Genomic DNA, 21,751 nt, shown 5'->3' on the forward strand with positions numbered 1-21,751 from the left:
GCTGGCGTCTTTTTGTCTGCGGCACGGACGTCATGTTGAGCACACTTTTTAGTGCTCCTGAATGATTGAATACTCTAATACGGGAAGGCTATAGGGATATGCAGGTTCTATCCTCTCCGCTGGATACTCCGCAGGCCAGGTCCCCGTCTAAGCCTCCTTTCACTTGCTTGATGATAGAGGCACCACACACATATAAAATACTTATTTGTGCACAGCCACACACAGGCGTAGTCTGTGACCCTGTTTATATTTTCGTTATTTTTTCGGATCAGAGCCCCCGACCCGCATACCTGTCGCACCTGAGTACATAACTCCATTAATACCATGGTTTCCCACATCTGAGCCCACCGCAAACATCCCCCCCTCTCTGGCTTTTCCCACTAAGGGCCCTCTGTTTGCCGGACGGCTCAGGAGCGGACCCCGGCTGCGGTGCTCGGGCCTCGTACACATGAATGAAGGCCTATGTTTGCCAGGAATTTGCAGACGGAGATTTGCTCTGAGCCGCGCTCAGGTTGTAGAAGAAGAATGGACTGTCAATGGAGTATGATTTGGCAGAGGACCTTTACATTTCACATCCTGGGGTTACTCTCCGCTCGGCAGACAACATCTTAATATAGGTGTCACCGAGGTGCGAACAGTCTGAACCAACCGCGATACAACTTACACACTGTCCCGAATTCCTGCGACAATCGCAAAACAGACACCGAGAAAACAGACGGACGGACCAGACGGGAATCCGGACCGGCGCAGCAAGACACAGGCTTCACACCAAACCACAGGAAATAAAGTGTAAAAGCCAAGAAATGAGAGAAACAAAACTCCTGATAACAGAGAGCAATAGTGGGAGAGGTGCCTATAGCCGGCTAAGAACAGAATGTGATCTTTCATGACCCAACACTGCTATATAAAGAAGGCTGTATAACTACTTGCTACAAGCATTTAAAAGGAATCTAGCATCTGGTTTTTGCTTCCCCATCTGAGAGCAGCATAATGTAGAGACAGAGACCCTGATTCCAGCGATGTGTCACTTACTGAGCTGTTTGCTGTCATTTTGATAAAATCAATGTTTTCTCTGCTGCAGATCTGCCAGTTATACAGACCTCATGAATACGCTGGACTACCTGCTGCACTCCAAGTAGTCCTGTAATGATAAAATCACTGTTTAATCAGCAGTAGATTATCAAAACTACACGAAGACGCCCAGTAAGTAACACATTGCTGGAATCAGGGTCTCTGCCCCTACATTATGCTGCTCCCAGATTAGGTGGCAAAAACCTGGTGACAGATTCCCTTTAAAAGGATTATTTTGATCTTCATAGATGGATATTGTCAGATAGTGGTGCGGAAAACAAGCAGTTCTGTCACTTATGGCTTATTAAAATTTTTCAGCAGTTCATGAGATATTAAATTCCTTTAAAGGGAAGCAAACATCAGGATGTTGGTATATAAGGTGCAGCCAGTGCAGTGCTGGCACTATCGGGCACAGTGTGTACATACCATTAGTGGGCAGCCAGTGCAGTGCGGGCACTATCAGGCACAGTGTGTACATACCAGTAGTGGGCAGCTCGGGTGTTTATGCTGTGAAATCCAAGTTTATGAAGTTTTAAATTCATCCACTTTTTGATTGACGTGTGCACCTCTGCTGACAATATCCGGGCGGGTTATGCACATGATTTGCCCCCCCACCCTCCCTCCCCCTGTTCCTCCCTCTCTCTGGTTGTATGTAAATTTCTCTCTTCAGTTACACAGCGTCGGAGTTGGCGTCTGCGCATAGCATTCATCTCCGGTGCCATGTTTTTTGAGGCCCGCATCACCCAGTTTGTTGTCTAAGAGGGCGGCGCATGCGCCCTCGCTTCTTCAGATCTCGTTGTGACAGCGGGAGCGCGCGCGGTGTCACAACAGGACTGGAGAACAGCTGATCTTACCGATTAGCTGCCGCAGACGATATCGTAGGAGACGTCTGCTGCAGTTAATCAGGGTAAGATCAGCTGTGCTCCAGTCCTGTTGTGACACCGCGCGCGCTCCCGCGGTCACAAAGAGATCTGAAGAAGCGATGGCGCATGCGCCGCCCTCTCAGACACAAAACTGTGTAATGCGGGCTTCAAAAACATGGCGCTGGAGATGAGCGCTATGCGCAGGCGCCAACTCCGACGCCGTGTAACTGAAGAGAGAAATTTACATACAGCCAGAGAGAGGGAGGAACAGGCGGCGGCGGAGGGGTGGGGAACACGTGCATAACACGCCCGGACATTAGGAGAGAGGTGCACACGTCAATCAAAAAGTGCATGAATTTTCAAACTTCAAAGGCTTCGATTTCACAGTGTAAACACCCGAGCTGCCCACTAATGGTATGTACACACTGTGCCCGATAGTGCCAGTACTGCACTGGCTGCCCACTAATGGTATGTACACACTGTGCCCGATAGTGCCAGCGCTGCACTGGCTGCCCACTAATGGTATGTACACACTGTGCCCGATAGTGCCAGCGCTGCACTGGCTGCCCACTAATGGTATGTACACACTGTGCCCGATAGTGCCAGCGCTGCACTGGCTGCCCAGTAATGGTATGTACACACTGTGCCCGATAGTGCCAGCACTGCACTGGCTGCCCACTAATGGTATGTACACACTGTGCCTGATAGTGCCAGCGCTGCACTGGCTGCACCTTATATACCAACATCCTGATGTTTGCTTCCCTTTAATTTACTGGTTGTTTCCTCGGAGCCGACCACCATTGCTATGTAGCTTGTAAGCACTGCTGGCCAGGTGTAGGGAGGTCACAAAGAGATTCTGGTCAGCTCCAAAACCGCGCTTACAAGCACAATAGAGAATAGCCTGTAAGCACTGGCCATGTTCTGTTGTCTAGCAGTGATGGTCGGTTCCCAAGGAAACGAGCTGTAAACAAAAAAAAAAAATATAAAAAAAAGTGTTACTATCTCAAGAACAGATTAAAATTTTAATAGAAACAATTTTGCAATTTACTGTTTATTTAAAAGCACTGAAAAAATAGGTTTTATTATTCTTATAGCGCCATTTGTTCCATGGTGCTCTACATGTAAAAAGGGGTATACATATTAAAAAACAAGTACAATACAAGTCAGGACCCCCGCCTTCATTAGTCAAAAGGGAAAGGTGCAATAAAAATAATCTCTTGTGCCCGTGGGGCTGATACAAATGTGATTACAAAGGTCACTCGTACTTTTCGAGCCATGTTATACTACTGGGAGAATATATTGATGGGCATGCTGGAGTTTATAGTTTCACATCAGCTGGAAAGTAACAGGTTATAGCCCCCCGTATATAGAAAACAGCAAGAAATGCTGATCCCTAGTGCAGTGGGTGTAAGCGGGTGAAGGGAAAATGAACGGCGTCAGCGTCTCTCCATATAATGCGAGGAGGGAGACACCCAGTGGACAACATCTGATCTGATCGCTCCTGCACAGCAACGGCAGAGGTTAAGGTTTAGGCTACTTTCACACAGTTTTTTTCCATCAGGTACAATCCAGAAAAAAACGGGTTAAACGGATCCAGTACCGCATCCGTTTTATCCCCATAGATTTGCATTGTTACCGGATTGTACCTGACGGCTTTGCGTTGCATCAGTTTTTTTCCGGATGCGGCAAAATTAATTAAAGCAGCGGCCGGAGGCAACGTGTCTTGCAATGTTTTTTTGTCCGGCAAAAAAACCGCATCGCGCCGGATCCGGCGTGTTTTACAATGAAAGCCTATGGACGCCGGATCAGGTGCAATGCGGTAAAAAATGGATGCGGCTGCCGGATCCGTTTTTGTAAACTGCGCATGCACCAAATTAATTAAAAAAACTGATCCATCAAAAAAAAAAAAACGGACAAAACGGATGCAAAACGTATCCGGTTTTTTACGCATCCGGCATAACTGATCCATTAAAAACCGGATCCGGTGGATACGGTTTTACATTTTTTTCCCGGATCCTTTGGATCAGGAAAAGAAGGGAATTTTGTTTACTTACCGTAAATTCCTTTTCTTCTAGCTCCTATTGGGAGACCCAGACAATTGGGTGTATAGCTTCTGCCTCCGGAGGCCACACAAAGTATTACACTTTAAAAAGTGTAACCCCTCCCCTCTGCCTATACACCCTCCCGTGCATCACGGGCTCCTCAGTTTTGGTGCAAAAGCAAGAAGGAGGAAACTTATAAATTGGTCTAAGGTAAATTCAATCCGAAGGATGTTCGGAGAACTGAAAACCATGAACCAAAAGAACAATTCAACATGAACAACATGTGTACACAAAAGAACAACAGCCCGAAGGGAACAGGGGCGGGTGCTGGGTCTCCCAATAGGAGCTAGAAGAAAAGGAATTTACGGTAAGTAAACAAAATTCCCTTCTTCTTTGTCGCTCCATTGGGAGACCCAGACAATTGGGACGTCCAAAAGCAGTCCCTGGGTGGGTAAAAGAATACCTCGATAAAAAGAGCCGAAACGACCCCCTCTTACAGGTGGGCAACCGCCGCCTGGAGGACTCGCCTACCTAGGCTGGCATCTGCCGAAGCATAGGTATGCACCTGATAGTGTTTTGTGAAAGTGTGCAGACTAGACCAGGTAGCTGCCTGACACACCTGCTGAGCCGTAGCCTGGTGCCGCAAGGCCCAGGACGCACCCACGGCTCTGGTAGAATGGGCTTTCAGCCCCGAAGGAAGCGGAAGCCCAGAAGAACGGTAGGCTTCAAGAATCGGTTCCTTGATCCACCGAGCCAAGGTTGACTTGGAAGCCTGCGAACCCTTACGCTGGCCAGCGACAAGGACAAAGAGCGCATCTGAACGACGCAGGGGCGCCGTGCGAGACACGTAGAGTCGGAGTGCTCTCATTAGATCTAATGAGTGCAAATCCTTTTCACATTGGTGAATTGGATTAGGGCAAAATGAAGGTAAGGAGATATCCTGATTGAGATGAAAAGTAGATACCACCTTAGGGAGAAATTCCGGGACCGGACGCAAAACCACCTTATCCTGGTGAAAAACCAGGAAGGGGGCTTTGCATGACAGCGCTGCCAGCTCCGACACTCTACGTAGCGATGTAACTGCCACTAGAAATGCCACCTTCTGCGAAAGACGTGATAAAGAGACATCCCGCAGCGGTTCGAAAGGTGGTTTCTGAAGAGCCGTTAGCACCCTGTTAAGATCCCAGGGTTCCAGCGGACGCTTGTAAGGTGGGACTATGTGGCAAACTCCCTGCAGGAACGTGCGGACCTGCGGAAGCCTGGCCAGACGCTTTTGAAAAAATACGGATAGCGCCGATACTTGTCCCTTGAGAGAGCCAAGTGACAAACCCTTGTCCATTCCGGATTGAAGGAATGAAAGAAAAGTGGGTAAGGCAAAAGGCCAGGGAGTAAAACCATTACCAGAACACCAGGATAAGAAGATCCTCCAAGACCTGTAATAGATCTTGGCGGACGTTGGTTTCCTGGCTTGTCTCATGGTGGCAATGACATCCTGAGATAACCCTGAGGACGCTAGGAGCCAGGACTCAATGGCCACACAGTCAGGTTGAGGGCCGCAGAATGCAGATGGAAAAACGGCCCTTGTGACAGCAAGTCTGGGCGGTCTGGAAGCGCCCACGGTTGACCCATCGTGAGATGCCACAGATCCGGGTACCACGACCGCCTCGGCCAATCTGGAGCGACGAGAATGGCGCGACGACAGTCGGACCTGATCTTGCGCAACACTCTGGGCAGCATCGCCAGAGGAGGAAATACATAAGGCAGTCGAAACTGCGACCAATCCTGAACTAATGCGTCTGCCACCAGAGCTCTGTGATCCTGAGACCGTGCCATGAAAGTCGGGACCTTGTTGTTGTGCCGTGACGCCATAAGATCGACGTCCGGCGTTCCCCAGCGGCGACAGATCTCTCGAAACACGTCTGGGTGAAGAGACCATTCCCCCGTGTCCATGCCCTGGCGACTGAGAAAATCTGCTTCCCAGTTTTCTACGCCCGGGATGTGAACTGCGGAGATGGTGGAGGCTGTGGCTTCCACCCACTGCAGAATCCGTCGGACTTCCTGGAAGGCTTGACGACTGCGAGTACCGCCTTGGTGGTTGATGTATGCTACGGCAGTGCCGTTGTCCGACTGGATACGGATCTGCCTGCCCTCCAGCCACCGATGAAAAGCCAATAGGGCTAGATAAACTGCCCTTATCTCCAGAATATTGATCTGAAGGGATGACTCTACCGGAGTCCAGATTCCCTGAGCCCTGTGGTGGAGGAAAACCGCTCCCCACCCTGACAGGCTCGCGTCCGTGGTGACCACAGCCCAGGTTGGGGGTAGGAAGGATTTTCCTTGCGATAGAAAATTGGGAAGGAGCCACCACTGAAGAGACGTCTTGGTTGCAAGGGAAAGAGAGACGTTCCTGTCGAGGGAAGTCGACCTCCTGTCCCATTTGCGGAGAATGTCCCACTGGAGTGGCCGCAGATGGAATTGCGCGAAGGGCACTGCCTCCATCGCTGCCACCATCTTCCCCAGGAAGTGCATGAGGCGCCTCAAGGGGTGTGACTGACCCCGAAGAAGAGATTGCACCCCTGCCTGCAGAGAAAGCTGTTTGTCCCGCGGTAGCTTGACTACCGCTGACTGTGTATGAAACTCCATCCCGAGGTAAGTCAGTGATTGGGTCGGTGTCAACTTGGATTTTGGGAAGTTGATGATTCACCAGAACTGCTGGAGAGTCGCCAGAGCGACGGTAAGGCTGTTTTGACACGCCACCTGAGACGGTGCCCTGACTAGGAGATCGTCTAAGTAGGGAATCACCGAGTGGCCCTGAGAGTGTAGGACCGCCACAACGGATGCCATGACCTTGGTGAACACCCGTGGGGCTGTCGCCAGGCCGAAAGGCAATGCCACGAACTGAAGGTGTTCGTCCCCGATGGCGAAACGCAAGAAGCGTTGATGTTCGGGTGCGATCGGCACATGGAGATAAGCATCCTTGATGTCGATCGATGCTAGGAAGTCTCCTTGTGACATCGATGCGATGACCGAGCGGAGAGATTCCATCCGAAACAGTCTGGTGCTCACATGTCTGTTGAGCAGTTTGAGGTCCAGAACGGGACGGAATGAACCGTCCTTCTTTGGCACCACAAACAAGTTGGAGTAAAAACCGCGACCATGTTCCTGAGGGGGAACAGGGATCACAACTCCTTCTGTCTTCAGAGCGTCCACCGCCTGAAAAAGTGCGTCGGCCCGAGCGGGGGGCGGAGAGGTTCTGAAGAAACGAGTTGGAGGACGAGAGCTGAACTCTATCCTGTAACCGTGAGACAGAATGTCTCTCACCCATCGGTCTTGAACATGTGGCCTCCAGGCGTCGCAAAAGCGGGAGAGCCTGCCACCGACCGGCGGCGGCTTTTTGGGGGCGTGACTTAGCCCGCCAAGCATAGGAGTTCCTCTGGCCCTTCTCCGGCCTGCTGGACGAAGAGGATTGGGACTTGGCGGAGGGACGAAAGGACCGAAACCTCGATTGTATTTTCCGTTGCTGAGGTCTCTTCGGTTTGGACTGGGGTAAGGAGGAGTCCTTTCCCTTGGATTCCTTAATAATCTCATCCAATCGTTCGCCAAACAATCGGTCGCCAGAAAACGGCAAACCGGTTAAGAACCTCTTGGAAGCTGAGTCTGCCTTCCATTCGCGCAGCCACATGGCCCTGCGGACTGCCACAGAATTAGCTGATTCCTCCGCTGTACGGCTAGCAGAGTCTAGGACTGCGTTCATGGCGTAGGAAGAAAAAGGTGACGCCTGAGAAGTCAAAGACGCAACCTGCGGAGCAGAATTACATGTGACCGCATTAATCTCAGCCAGAGAAGCTGAGATAGCTTGGATTGCCCACACGGCTGCAAAGGCCGGGGCGAAAGACGCGCCCCGTGGCTTCATAGATGGATTTCACCAGGAGCTCTATCTGCCTGTCAGTGGCATCTTTAAGCGATGAGCCATCTGCAACCGATACCACGGATCTAGCCGCCAATCTAGAGACTGGAGGATCCACCTTGGGACATTGAGCCCAACCCTTAACTACGTCAGAGGGGAAGGGGTAACGTGTGTCAGTAAGGCGCTTAGTAAAGCGCTTGTCCGGAACCGCTCTGGGCTTCTGGACAGCATCTCTGAAGTTAGAGTGATCGAAAAATGCACTCCTTGTACGCTTAGGGAACCGAAACTGGTGTTTCTCCTGCTGAGAAGTCGACTCCTCTACAGGTGGAGACGGGGGAGATAGATCTAACACCTGGTTGATGGACGAGATAAGGTCATTTACTAAGGCGTCCCCTTCAGGTGTATCAAGATTGAGAGCAACGTCAGGGTCAGAGCCCTGAGCTGCGACGTCCGCCTCGTCCTCCAGAGAGTCCTCAAGCTGGGAACCCGAGCAGCGTGAAGAAGTCGGGGAAGATGCCTGGACAGGGGGAGCAGGGGGGTCTACCTGAGCCGAGGGGCCCACTAGTGACCGAGGCTCCGGCTGAGCAAGCAAAGCAGGGGTCGAGCATTGCTCACAGTGAGAGTAGGTGGAACCCGCAGGTAACATAGCCGCACAAGAGGTACAGGTCGCAAAATAACCCTGTGCCTTAGCACCCTTGCTCCTTGTGGACGACATGCTGTTGTCTCCTAGGAGAGTGATCACTGAGGGTATATGGGAAAGGGTATATAGCCCGACCGAACAGAAATATATATATATATAAATACGTATCTATTCCGGCACCCTAGGGGGACCAGCACCGGGTGACCGGTGTGGCTTACCGACCGCTAAAAAGCGGAGAGTGTGTCCTCCAGATTCCCTGCCTTAGGTCTCCCAGAGTTGCAGAGCTCTTTCCTGGTAATCCTCCACCGGCAGAATGCCAAAAAAATGGCTGCCAGAGCTCTCTGGGGAGGAGTGGAGCCGTGGGCGGCGCTAGAAAAGTGCGGGAATCTGGGGTCCCCACAGTGATCAGTGAGGGGGGAGGACACATACAGGATGCTCCGGCCCTCACATCCGACGTCAGGTCGGCAGTCCCGCCCTTACCCCTGACAGGCAGGCCCGGGGGCGGGAGTTTTGCTACTAGGCCGCAATGAAGCCGGGGACTAAATTTAAGACCGCGGCCGACAAGCAGGCGCGGTCGGCGCGGAAGTCCGCCGGTCTTCACAAATCAGCAGCTGCTGCAGCGTCCGGGAAGAAGGCGCTCCATGCACAGCCCCCATGGGGACACAGAGTACCTTAGAGATGCAGGGCCCGGTCCCTGAGGATGAATAGACTCCTGTCCGGCAGATTCCCACAGGGGCTGCGGAGGGAGCACGGTCCCAGTAACTGGATGACCGGTCAGGATCCCACTTCTCCCAGAGCCGCTAAGGGATGGTGAAGGAAAACGGCATGAGGCTCCGGCCTTTGTACCCGCAATGGGTACCTCAACCTTAACAGCACCGCCGACGTAGTGGGGTGAGAAGGGAACATGCCGGGGGCCCCGTGGGGCCCTCTTTTCTTCCAACCGATATAACTAATATGAGAATGCATGAGTGGATGTGTGCCTTCTTCCACACAAAGCATAAAACTGATGGTCCCGTGATGCACGGGAGGGTGTATAGGCAGAGGGGAGGGGTTACACTTTTAAAGTGTAATACTTTGTGTGGCCTCCGGAGGCAGAAGCTATACACCCAATTGTCTGGGTCTCCCAATGGAGCGACAAAGAAAAAAGGATTGTGCCTGAATGCAGAAAACTGATGTGTGAAAGTAGCCTTAGGCTATGTACAAAAGTAGCAGATTTTTTCTGTACAGAAAACAAAAAAAAGAAAAACAAAAAACAAAACAGTGTCATCGCAGAAAAAAAACTACTGAAAAAAGCGGGTTATGTTTTTTGTTTTTTTTTTTAATCATCTACTGCAGGGGTGGGGAACCTTTTTGCTGCCGGGGGCCATTTGGAAATTTCTGCCAACCTTCGGGGGCCGCACAAAATTATCAATGTGAAAATGAACCAACTATATTTGGTCAAACAGTTAGTTAACTCACCCCTATTGTGGTGGCTGGAGCGGCTTCTCTTTGGTGCGGCTGTGATGTTCGGTGATACTTATGTTGCTTCTCTCTTTTCCAGGTTTGTCAGGGTCTGGAGCGCAGGCAACTCTTTGTGATAATAAGATTGGTAGACTATATACATCACACAGCAGACACAGGGACTGGAGTACATAAATCACAGGAGACACATACATGACTGAAGGGGCTGTTGGCATATACATCACATAGGAGACGCTGGGACTGCTGTATATACATCACAAGAGACACCTACATCACAGAAGACACTGGGGGCACATACATTACACAAGGGGCTGGGGACATGTATATGCCCCCTCCTGTGATGTATATGCTTTCAGCCTCTCCTTTGATGTATATGCGCCCAGCCCCTCCTGTGAGGTATATGTTCTCAGCCCCTCCTGTGATATGTACAGCCCCAGCATCTCCAATGTGATGTATATACCCCAGTGTGTGTTGTATATATCACAGGAGGGGTTGGGGCATACACATCACAGGAGACACTGAGGCATATCCATGACAGGAGGGGCTGGGAGCATATACATAACAGGAGATGCTGGGGAACACACATTACTAAGTGACAGGGAGGCATAAGCATTGCTGTGGGGCACACACATCACTAGGGCGGCACAGAGAGCACTAGGGGGGGCACAGAGACAACACTAAGGGGGGGCACAGAGACAACACTAAGGGGGGGGGGGCACAGAGACAACACTAAGGGGGGGCACAGAGACAACACTAAGGGGGTGGGCACAGAGACAACACTAAGGGGGTGGGCACAGAGACAACACTAAGGGGGGGGGCACAGAGACAACACTAAGGGGGGGGGCACAGAGACATCACTAAGGGGGGGGAAGGGGCACACAGACATCACTAGGAGGAGACTGGGAGGCACAGACAGCACTTGCAGAGCACAGACTTCACTAGGGGGTATACTGCACTTGGGGTGGTAAGGAGCACTGGAGAGAACTCAACAGTGGGGGTGATCCACATCGCTGGGGAGTCTGCACACAGCACTGCAGGGGGCACGCTGCACCGGAGAAGGGGCAGAGAGCAGGCAGCACACAGCATGTGGAGATGCACGCTGCACCGGAGAAGGGGCAGAGAGCGGGCGGCACACAGCACGTGGAGCTGCACACTGCACCGGAGAAGGGGCAGAGAGCGGGCGGCACACAGCGCCGGGGAGCGGCAGCACACAGCACTTGGAGCTGCACCGGAGAAGGGGCAGAGAGCGGGCGGCACACAGCGCCGGGGAGCGGCAGCACACAGCACGTGGAGCTGCACCGGAGAAGGGGCAGAGAGCGGGCGGCACACAGCGCCGGGGAGCGGCAGCACACAGCACGTGGAGCTGCACCGGAGAAGGGGCAGAGAGCGGGCGGCACACAGCGCCGGGGAGCGGGAGCACACAGCACGTGGAGCTGCATCGGAGAAGGGGCAGGGAGCGACAGCACTGATTGAGGCACGCTGCACGGGAGAAGGGGTGTAGAGCGAGCGGCACAATGCAGGAAACGATGAAGCTGCTGTGGGACTAAACCCGCCCACAAAGTCTGTCCTGAGCATGCTGGCACCTGCCAGAGAAAGAGCTCATTGGTGCGCGCTAGCAGCGCCTGTGAAGCCTTAAAGGGCCGGCGCCCGATAAGATCACGGCAGGGGCAGGAGCACTGCCACCCCCGGGAATCTGCCCGGGGGCCGCATAAAAGGTCTTGGCGGGCCGCATGCGGCCCGCGGGCCGGAGGTTCCCCACCCCTGATCTACTGAGATAAGGAAAACAAGAGGAGGAAAAAAAAAGCAGAAAATTGACATGCTGCTGCTTTTTTCAGCAACAAAATCTGCAAGGAAAAAAGAAGCAACGTGTGCACAGCACTTCACGAGTCTCAGACTATGCTGGGATATTTTTTTTCTTGCAGTATTGATTAAACACTGCAAAGGAAAAAAAAAGCATGAAAAATGTAACGTGTATAGAGCCATAGGCTATGTGCCCATGTGGCGTTTTTGTTTGTTTTTTTGTGTGCTTTTCCTTGCTTATTTTAAATCAATAAAAACAAGGAATCCCAGCAAAGTCTATGAGAATCGTGACTTGCTGTGCACACGTTGCTTCTTTTATCCTTGCAGATTTTGTTACTGAAAAAGATGTGTGTGAATTGTTTCTGCGTTTTATGCTCTGCATTTCTATAATCCCGTGCAATGCTTTATCACGACAGGAGATTACATCGCAGCACTTCACCTCACACATCACGCATACAACATGGTGTGTGAGGCTCTTCGTAGCTCAGTAACCTGGGGTAGTCATGGAGATGACCCAGGGTTGCTATGGCAGCGATCGGGTCTTGGTAATCGCATTACAGGGACCAGATTTCCAGGGAGAGGTAAGTGATCCCTCTCCCTGCCTTCTGAATGCTGCGATCGCACTGATCGCAGCATTCAGGGCATTAAACTGCCGGAAGCGGTGCGAGAACAGCTCCGGGCTGTGAGAGCCGGGTCCCAGCTGTAACAGTAGCTGGAATCTTGGCGGCAATCGCGGGGGTACAGCACCTGAACCCCTGCGATTGCCATGACTAAAAAAAAAGCAGGAAAACACAAAATGAAAAAAACAAGCAAATGCAATTAAAAAAAATTGCTAATTTTTCAGCTGCTTTTTTCCTGCCACAACATGCTGTTTTGCGTGCAGAAAAAAGTACACAAGAAAAATAAGCAACGTGGGCTTCACTGTTCACATATATGAAGCACTTACTTTAAAAGGAAAAGTCTGCAGCAAAACACCTTTCAACATTCACCGTGAAATCTACCTAGAAGTAGCTCAGTACATCATTTCTATTTATACAAAGAGCATTATAGAATGGATTTGATTTCTGCCTAAAAATGGGATTGGTCGCCCAAAGACAAACACGACAAAAAGTCTGTATATTTAATCCGCTAAACGTCAAATTTTTTTTTTTATGCAGATTCCACAATCTGAAACACTAAAGCCTGCTTTACACGTTACGATTAAGCATATGATATCGTATGTGATCGTAGCCGCCCCCATCGTATGTGCGGCACGTTCAATTTGTTGACTGTCGCACAAACGATTATTTGCCGTCACACGTACTTACCCGTCCATACGACCTCGATGTGGGCGGTGAACGTCCACTTCCTGAAGTGGGAGGGACGTTCGGCGTCACATCGAAGTCACGCGGCAGCCGGCCAATAGAAGCGGAGGGGCGGAGCTGAGCGGGACGTAAACATCCCGCCCACCTCCTTCCTTCCGCATTGCCGGCCGGGAGCCGCAGGTAAGACCTGTTAATCGTTCCCGGGGTGTCACACACTGCGATGTGCGCTGCCTCGGGAACATTGAACAACCTCACGTTCAGTTTTTAGGAATTGAACGTGTATGCGATGAACGTTTTAGCGCACAGAGATTTCACACACTACAATGTACCTTACGATGCCAGATGTGCGTCACTTACGACGTGACCCCGCCGACACATTGTAAGATATATTGTAGTGTGTAAAGCCAGCTTAAGAAGCAAATCTGCATACACACAGCATGCATCCTAGCAGTTAAATCAATCAAAAAAGACTGCTGGAACACCATTGTAAATGTGAACAGGGTGCTATACACAATCTATATGAAGTGAAAGCTGCTCAGCAAATTCAAAGAAGTATGGACAAGCATAACTGCTTTATAATACATAAGGAATGAAAAATTACAAATAGCCATATGAAAAATTGAAAAAAATTGAAAATGTGACGTTGCATAACTGCTGAGGATTATTTGAGAAAAAAAAAAAAAGATATTTAGCTAAATGTATTAATCAATTCATTACTGCCCCATTACCACTTCACGGTAATCTCTTATTTATGGGGTACCTAAGCAAATGTTACCTCTATGTGCGGTTAAAACCTGCTTGTGTATGGGAAGCCAGGGACCAGGCTATATAGCAAATTGAATAAACATGGCTAAACATGGTTAGGGATTCCATAAAATAAGAGATTACCGTGAAGTTGGTTATGGGGCAGTAATGAATTGATCAATACATTAGCTAAATATCTTTTTTTTTTTTTTTCTTTTTCAAATAATCCTCAGCAGTTATGCAACGTCACATTTTCAATTTTTTACATGGCTAATTGTATTTTTCATTCCTTATGTATTATAAAGTAGTTATGGTTGTCCATACTTCTCTGAATTTGGTGTGCCGCTTTCACTGGATCCTAGCAGTTGACCGTACCCCACACCACTTGTATACGTGGGTTGTATAATTCAACATGGTGGCTGATCAAAAGCAGATAGGAGGCCAAGCTGCATTTTTTTTTGCAAAGGTTAGACACGTAGAGAATTAACAAAAAAGGATAATCAATATCCAACTTACTTTTTATGGAAAAAGGTAGAATTTGCTTTCCTTTTTGAAAAGCCAATCGGTAATAATCTTAGATCGATGTCTTGTTTCCGAGCTCTATTCTTCATATAATTCAACTGAAGAAGACAATCAGGTAAAAAAATAAATACATAGGATGTAAGTGGCGCCCCCAGCAGGTAACATAACAGCCATGTTGTTCGACTGCATCAATTACAACAAGGTGCGCGCGTTCCCTGCTATACCATAGACCACGAGTCCCAAAAAAGACGGGGGAGACGCAGCACATAGCGTAAACCCAGATTATAATCTTAAAATATAAATTTTATAACATAGAACAAAGACGTACAAACTTAGCTGTTGAATGCCGGGTCAGCATGGCATCTCTCATGGCGGCATCTGCCACTCTCCCCGCATCTTCCAGAAACCGATAATCTGTTGGTTAAAATAAAAGGATCAGTCAAAAAACAAAACAAATGGCCCCTGGTGCAGCAGCAACAATCAAAGGGGGCAGCACCAAATCTTCATTAGAAAAGTGCAGAGAAAAACTCACCCAGCTTCACTGTTTTGTGACTGTTTATTAGATCTGGGCACGAACACTGAGAAAAGCAGCTGCATTTACCCGAGCGAGAAAAAATCAGCTGCAGAAAGCTGCGTGTTGCAGTGAACGGCCTTGTTTTGACCAATCCCTCCCTATAGGGCTGAACTCACACCAAGGTTTTTTCCTCATCAAAGTCTTCATAATGCGCATACTCAACAGTGCCCCCCATTGTCAGCCAAGGCAGAGAGCGTGACCGGGCGCAGCTGTGTGTTCTCTCTGAAAAAAATCCGCCGGCTGAGGCTGATTGCTGCAATTGGCCATCCAAAAATCGGACATGATCGGGAAAGATAGCGACCAATCATCAGTTGGCCGATGCCTCAATACACATTGTCAGCCACATTTGTTGATATTGGGGGGGTTCAGCTGACAATAGTCTAATGAGTACGGGGCCTTTAAACCATAGTGACTGTGGTATCTAAGTGATCAACCAGAGAAGGGCGACTCCCAACCAGAGAAGGGCGACTCCCAACCAGAGAAGGGCGACTCCCAACCAGAGAAGGGCGACTCCCAACCAGAGAAGGGCGACTCCCAACCAGAGAAGGGCGACTCCCAACCAGAGAAGGGCGACTCCCAACCAGAGAAGGGCGACTCCCAACCAGAGAAGGGCGACTCCCAACCAGAGAAGGGCGACTCCCAACCAGAGAAGGGCGACTCCCAACCAGAGAAGGGCGACTCCCAACCAGAGAAGGGCGACTCCCAACCAGAGAAGGGCGACTCCCAACCAGAGAAGGGCGACTCCCAACCAGAGAAGGGCGACTCCCAACCAGAGAAGGGCGACTCCCAACCAGAGAAGGGCGACTCCCAACCAGAGAAGGGCGACTCCCAACCAGAGAAGGGCGACTCCCAACCAGAGAAGGGCGACTCCCAACCAGAGAAGGGCGACTCCCAACCAGAGAAGGGCGACTCCCAACCAGAGAAGGGCGACTCCCAACCAGAGAAGGGCGACTCCCAACCAGAGAAGGGCGACTCCCAACCAGAGAAGGGCGACTCCCAACCAGAGAAGGGCGACTCCCAACCAGAGAAGGGCGACTCCCAACCAGAGAAGGGCGACTCCCAACCAGAGAAGGGCGACTCCCAACCAGAGAAGGGCGACTCCCAACCAGAGAAGGGCGACTCCCAACCAGAGAAGGGCGACTCCCAACCAGAGAAGGGCGACTCCCAACCAGAGAAGGGCGACTCCCAACCAGAGAAGGGCGACTCCCAACCAGAGAAGGGCGACTCCCAACCAGAGAAGGGCGACTCCCAACCAGAGAAGGGCGACTCCCTTTAAAAACTTTCCTTCACAAACTGCTGCAGATAAATAACATAAAAGAAAAATTGCTGCATTACACCCCATCCTCAAAAAAATAAATAAATGTCAAACTAAGCTTTTTGTATTGTAATGGTGCTATTAAAAAGAACCTAAAAAAAACAAATGAGGACGACGGCACCACCATTAAATATGTAGGGTAATAGAAGCGTGTTCCAACCCATAAATAGAAGACTAGAACATAAACACATGGGAAAGAGTGGGCACAACTACACCAATCATACTGGAAAGAAGGGAATTTTGTTACTTACCGTAAATTCCTTTTCTTCTAGCTCCTATTGGGAGACCCAGACGATTGGGTGTATAGCTACTGCCTCCGGAGGCCACACAAAGCATTACACTAAAAAGTGTAAGGCCCCTCCCCTTCTGGCTATACACCCCCAGTGGGATCACTGGCTCACCAGTTTTAGTGCAAAAGCAAGAAGGAGGAAAGCCAATAACTGGTTTAAACAAATTCACTCCGAGTAACATCGGAGAACTGAAAAACCGTTCAACATGAACAACATGTGTACCCGAAACAACCCAAAAATCCCGAAGGACAACAGGGCGGGTGCTGGGTCTCCCAATAGGAGCTAGAAGAAAAGGAATTTACGGTAAGTAACAAAATTCCCTTCTTCTTCGTCGCTCCATTGGGAGACCCAGACGATTGGGACGTCCAAAAGCTGTCCCTGGGTGGGTAAAGAAATACCTTATGTTAGAGCTGCGAAGACAGCCCTCCCCTACGGGGAGGCAACTGCCGCCTGCAGGACTCTTCAACCTAGGCTGGCGTCCGCCGAAGCATAGGTATGCACCTGATAATGTTTGGTGAAAGTGTGCAGACTCGACCAGGTAGCTGCCTGGCACACCTGTTGAGCCGTAGCCTGGTGTCGTAATGCCCAGGACGCACCCACGGCTCTGGTTGAATGGGCCTTCAGCCCTGATGGAACCGGAAGCCCAGCAGAACGGTAGGCTTCAAGAATTGGTTCTTTGATCCATCGAGCCAGGGCGGCCTTAGAAGCCTGCGACCCTTTGCGCTTACCAGCGACAAGGACAAAGAGTGCATCCGAACGGCGCAAGGGCGCCGTGCGGGAAATGTAGATTCTGAGTGCTCTCACCAGATCTAACAAATGTAAATCCTTCTCATACCGATGAACTGCATGAGGACAAAAGGAAGGCAAGGAGATATCCTGATTAAGATGAAAAGAGGATACCACCTTCGGGAGAAACTCCTGAATGGGGCGCAGCACTACCTTGTCCTGGTGGAAGACCAGGAAGGGAGTCTTGGATGACAGCGCTGCCAGCTCAGACACTCTCCGAAGAGATGTGATCGCTACCAGAGAAGCCACTTTCTGGGATAGTCTAGAAAGTGAAACCTCCCTCAGAGGCTCGAAGGGCGGCTTCTGGAGGGCAACTAGTACCCTGTTCAGATCCCATGGATCTAACGGCCGCTTGTACGGGGGAACGATATGGCAAACCCCCTGTAGGAACGTGCGCACCTTAGGAAGGCGTGCCAAACGCCTCTGAAAAAAGACGGATAGCGCCGATACCTGACCTTTAAGGGAGCCGAGCGCCAAACCTTTTTCTAACCCAGATTGCAGGAAAGAAAGAAAGGTAGGCAATGCAAATGGCCAGGGAGACACTCCCTGAGCAGAGCACCAGGATAAGAATATCCTCCACGGTCTGTGGTTCTTAGCGGACGTGGGCTTCCTAGCCTGTCTCATGGTGGCAACGACCCCGTGGAATAATCCTGAAGACGCTAGGATCCAGGACTCAATGGCCACACAGTCAGGTTCAGGGCCGCAGAATTCCGATGGAAAAACGGCCCTTGGGACAGTAAGTCTGGTCGGTCTGGTAGTGCCCACGGTTGGCCGACCGTGAGCTGCCACAGATCCGGATACCACGCCCTCCTCGGCCAGTCTGGGGCGACGAGTATGACGCGGCTGCAATCGGATCTGATCTTGCGTAGCACTCTGAGCAAGAGTGCCAGAGGTGGAAACACATAAGGGAGCCGGAACTGCGACCAATCTTGCACTAGGGCGTCTGCCGCCAGCGCTCTTTGATCGCGAGACCGTGCCATGAAGGTTGGGACCTTGTTGTTGTGCCGGGACGCCATTAGGTCGACGTCCGGCCTTCCCCAGCGGCGACAGATTTCCTGAAACACGTCCGGGTGAAGGGACCATTCCCCTGCGTCCATGCCCTGGCGACTGAGGAAGCCTGCTTCCCAGTTTTCTACGCCGGGGATGTGAACTGCGGATATGGTGGAGGCCGTGGCTTCCACCCACATCAGAATCCGCCGGACTTCCTGGAAGGCTTGCCGACTGCGTGTCCCTCCTTGGTGATTGATGTATGCCACCGCTGTGGAGTTGTCCGACTGAATTCGGATCTGCTTTCTTTCCAGCCACTGCTGGAAGGCTAGTAGGGCAAGATACACTGCTCTGATTACCAGAACATTGATCTGAAGGGTGGACTCCTGCTGAGTCCACGTACCCTGAGCCCTGTGGTGGAGAAAAACCGCTCCCCACCCTGACAGACTCGCGTCTGTCGTGACCACCGCCCAAGACGGTGGTAGGAAGGATCTTCCCTGTGATAATGAGGTGGGAAGAAGCCACCCTTGCAGAGAGTCCTTGCCGTCTGTGAAAGGGATACTTTCCTGTTCAGGGATGTTGACTTCCCGTCCCATTGGCGGAAAATGTCCCATTGAAGTGGACGCAGATGAAACTGCGCAAACGGAACCGCCTCCATTGCCGCCACCATCTTCCCGAGGAAGTGCATGAGGCGTCTTAAGGAGTGCGACTGACCTTGAAGGAGAGTCTGCACCCCAGTCTGTAGTGACCGCTGCTTGTCCAGCGGAAGCTTCACTACCGCTGAGAGGGTATGAAACTCCATGCCAAGATACGTTAGTGATTGGGTCGAGACAGGTTTGACTTTGAGAAGTTGATGATCCACCCGAACGTCTGGAGAGTCTCCAGCGCAACATTCAGGCTGAGTTGGCATGCCTCTTGAGAGGGTGCCTTGACAAGTAGATCGTCCAAGTAAGGGATCACAGAGTGTCCCTGTGAGTGCAAGACTGCTACCACTGCCGTCATGACCTTGGCGAACACCCGTGGGGCTGTCGCCAGCCCGAATGGCAGCGCTACGAACTGAAGATGGTCGTTTCCTATCACGAAACGTAGAAAAACATTGGTGCTCTGTAGCAATCGGCACGTGGAGATAAGCATCTTTGATGTCTATTGATGCTAGGAAATTTCCTTGAGACATTGAGGCAATGACGGAGCGGGGGGTATCATCCGGAACCGCCTGGCCTCCACGTGCTTGTTGAGCAGTTTTAGGTCCAGAACGGAACGGAAAGAGCCATCCTTTTTTGGCACCACAACCAGCTTGGAGGAAAACCGTGTTTTGTTCCTGAAGAGGAACCGGGATTACCACTCCTTCTGCCCGCAGAAGAGCATCTGCTCGGTGGGGAGGTGGGGACGTTCTGAAGAATCGAGTCGGAGGACGAGAACAGAACTCTGTCCTGTGCACGTGGGCACACAGTCCCTCACCCACCGGTCTGTGACCTGTGGCAGCTAAATGTCGCCAAAGGCGAGCGAGTCTGCCATCAACCGCGGATGCGGAGAGATGAGAGAGCTGAGAGTCATGAGGAGACCGCCTTGGTAGCGGTTCCTCCGGCTGCCTTCCTTGGGCGTGATTGAGCCCGGCCGGAAGCTGAGCCCCTCTGAGGCTTTTCAGCCCTTTTGGACGAGGACAATTGGGACCTGCCCGAGCCTGGGAAGGACCGAAACCTCGACTGTCCTTCCAGGACAGCATTAATAGGGTAAGTCGCAATGCAGACATTGCGAGGTTACGGACGCCCCTGCGGCACAGATGTACATGTGCTCAAGACCAGCTGCGCAAGAACAGCTGAAAAGCTTAGGGTGCCCATACGGCTGTGAATGCCGGAGCAACCGACACGCCGATAGCCTCATAGACAGATTTCAACCAGAGTCCATCTGTCTGTCAATGGCATCTGTAAGTGAAGTCCCATCTCCACTGCAACTATGGCTCTAGCCGCAAGCCTGGAGATTGGAGAATCCACCTTTGGACCCTGGGTCCAACGCTTGACCACGTCAGGGGGAAAGGGATAACGTGTATCCTTAATACGTTTGGAGAAAACGCTTCTCTGGTAAGCGTGGTGTTCCTGGACTGCTTCTCTGAAGTCAGCGTGGCGAGAACAATACTCAATATACGTTTGAGCTACTGAAATGGGACTTCTCCTGCTGTGAAGCTGACACCTCCGCTGGGGGAGCTGAGGGAGCAATATCCAACATTCCATTGATGGACGCTATAGGATCATTCCTTATGGCGTCACCATCCGGTGTATCCGGAGTGAGAGCGGTGTCAGGATCAAAGTCCTGATGAGCTACGTCTGCCTCATCATACAGAGAGTCGTCCTGGGACCCCCCCCGGAGCACCGATTTTATTCCAAATGAGGGTGGCCAGGGAGCAATGCTCCAGATTGCCCATGGCCTGTCCGGACTGCAAGTCTCTATCCCATCGCAACTCCGTCCCTGTCCTTGGACAGGGTTGAGAGGTGGTTCTTTTGGCCACGTCAAGTAGAGACCCCGGCTGACCAAGTGCTACAGGGGAGCATTGCACACAATGGGGTTCAGTGCCGTGGAACAGTATCACATGCAGTAAAAACAGCATCGAAAGCCTGTGTTGCTTATATGCTGCTGCCGACTTATAGAGCCAAGAATGGCGACCGTACAGTGCAATGTATAGCATACAAGCATAAAGTACAAATGAACACTGCAGCCCATGCAGTACAAGCAGCATAGAAAGCCTGTGCCTTGGCACCCTTGCTTTTTTGCTGCTGTTGTGTAGCCATCTAGGGGAATATGGCCCAGAATAGCGACCATACAGTGCAATGTATAGCATACAAGCATAAGTACAAATGAACACTGCAACCCCTGCAAAACAAGCAGCATAGAAAAAAACCTGTGCCTCAGCACCCTTGCTTTTCTGCTGCTGTAGTCTAGCCATTCTATGGCGAATATAGCCAAGACTAGCGACCGTACAGTGCAGTGTATAGCATACAAGCATAAATACACATGAACACCTCAGTACGTGCAATACAAGCAGCATAGAAAGCCTGTGCTTTAGCACCCATGCTTTCCTGCTGCTGATGTGTCGCCATCTAAGAGGGCATATAGCCAAAAATAGCGACCTATGCAGTGTAAGCATAAAATACAAATGGACAAACTGCGGTATTTAGTGTCAGCACTTCAGGTGCCGCTTACCGCCCGCCTATAAGCGGGTGTGTGGTCGCCCTAGTCCTGTGCCTGGTTGCCCAGAGTCCGTTCTCTCAGCTCGGACTGCAGGAATGGCTGCCGGCGTCCTTCTCCAGCTCGTGTGAGTAGGGGCGGGCCGTAGGCGTGCCCCTAGTCAGAGCGGGAAACCGGCGTCCCACAGTGTCCAGTGAGAGGGCTGGAGCATGTAAATAAGGCTCCAGCCCTCGGCGCTGCTGATTGTACAGCGTCTCTCCCCCTA

General features: G+C 51.2%; 1 protein-coding gene across 1 annotated transcript in view; it reads right to left on the minus strand.

Moving 5' to 3' along the window:
- The window catches only part of ZNHIT6 (zinc finger HIT-type containing 6), a 57,929-nt gene that overhangs the window by 15,663 nt on the left and 20,515 nt on the right, over positions 1-21,751 (minus strand). Inside the window, exons 4-5 of the mRNA XM_075321194.1 lie at positions 14,683-14,768; positions 14,349-14,452 (exon numbers count right to left, since the gene is read on the minus strand). Coding sequence (XP_075177309.1) covers positions 14,349-14,452; positions 14,683-14,768 — 190 coding nt within the window. The remainder of the gene's footprint in view (positions 1-14,348; positions 14,453-14,682; positions 14,769-21,751) is intronic.

This window comes from Anomaloglossus baeobatrachus, chromosome 8 (assembly GCF_048569485.1).
Source record: "Anomaloglossus baeobatrachus isolate aAnoBae1 chromosome 8, aAnoBae1.hap1, whole genome shotgun sequence".
Classification (NCBI taxonomy): Eukaryota; Metazoa; Chordata; class Amphibia; order Anura; family Aromobatidae; genus Anomaloglossus; species Anomaloglossus baeobatrachus.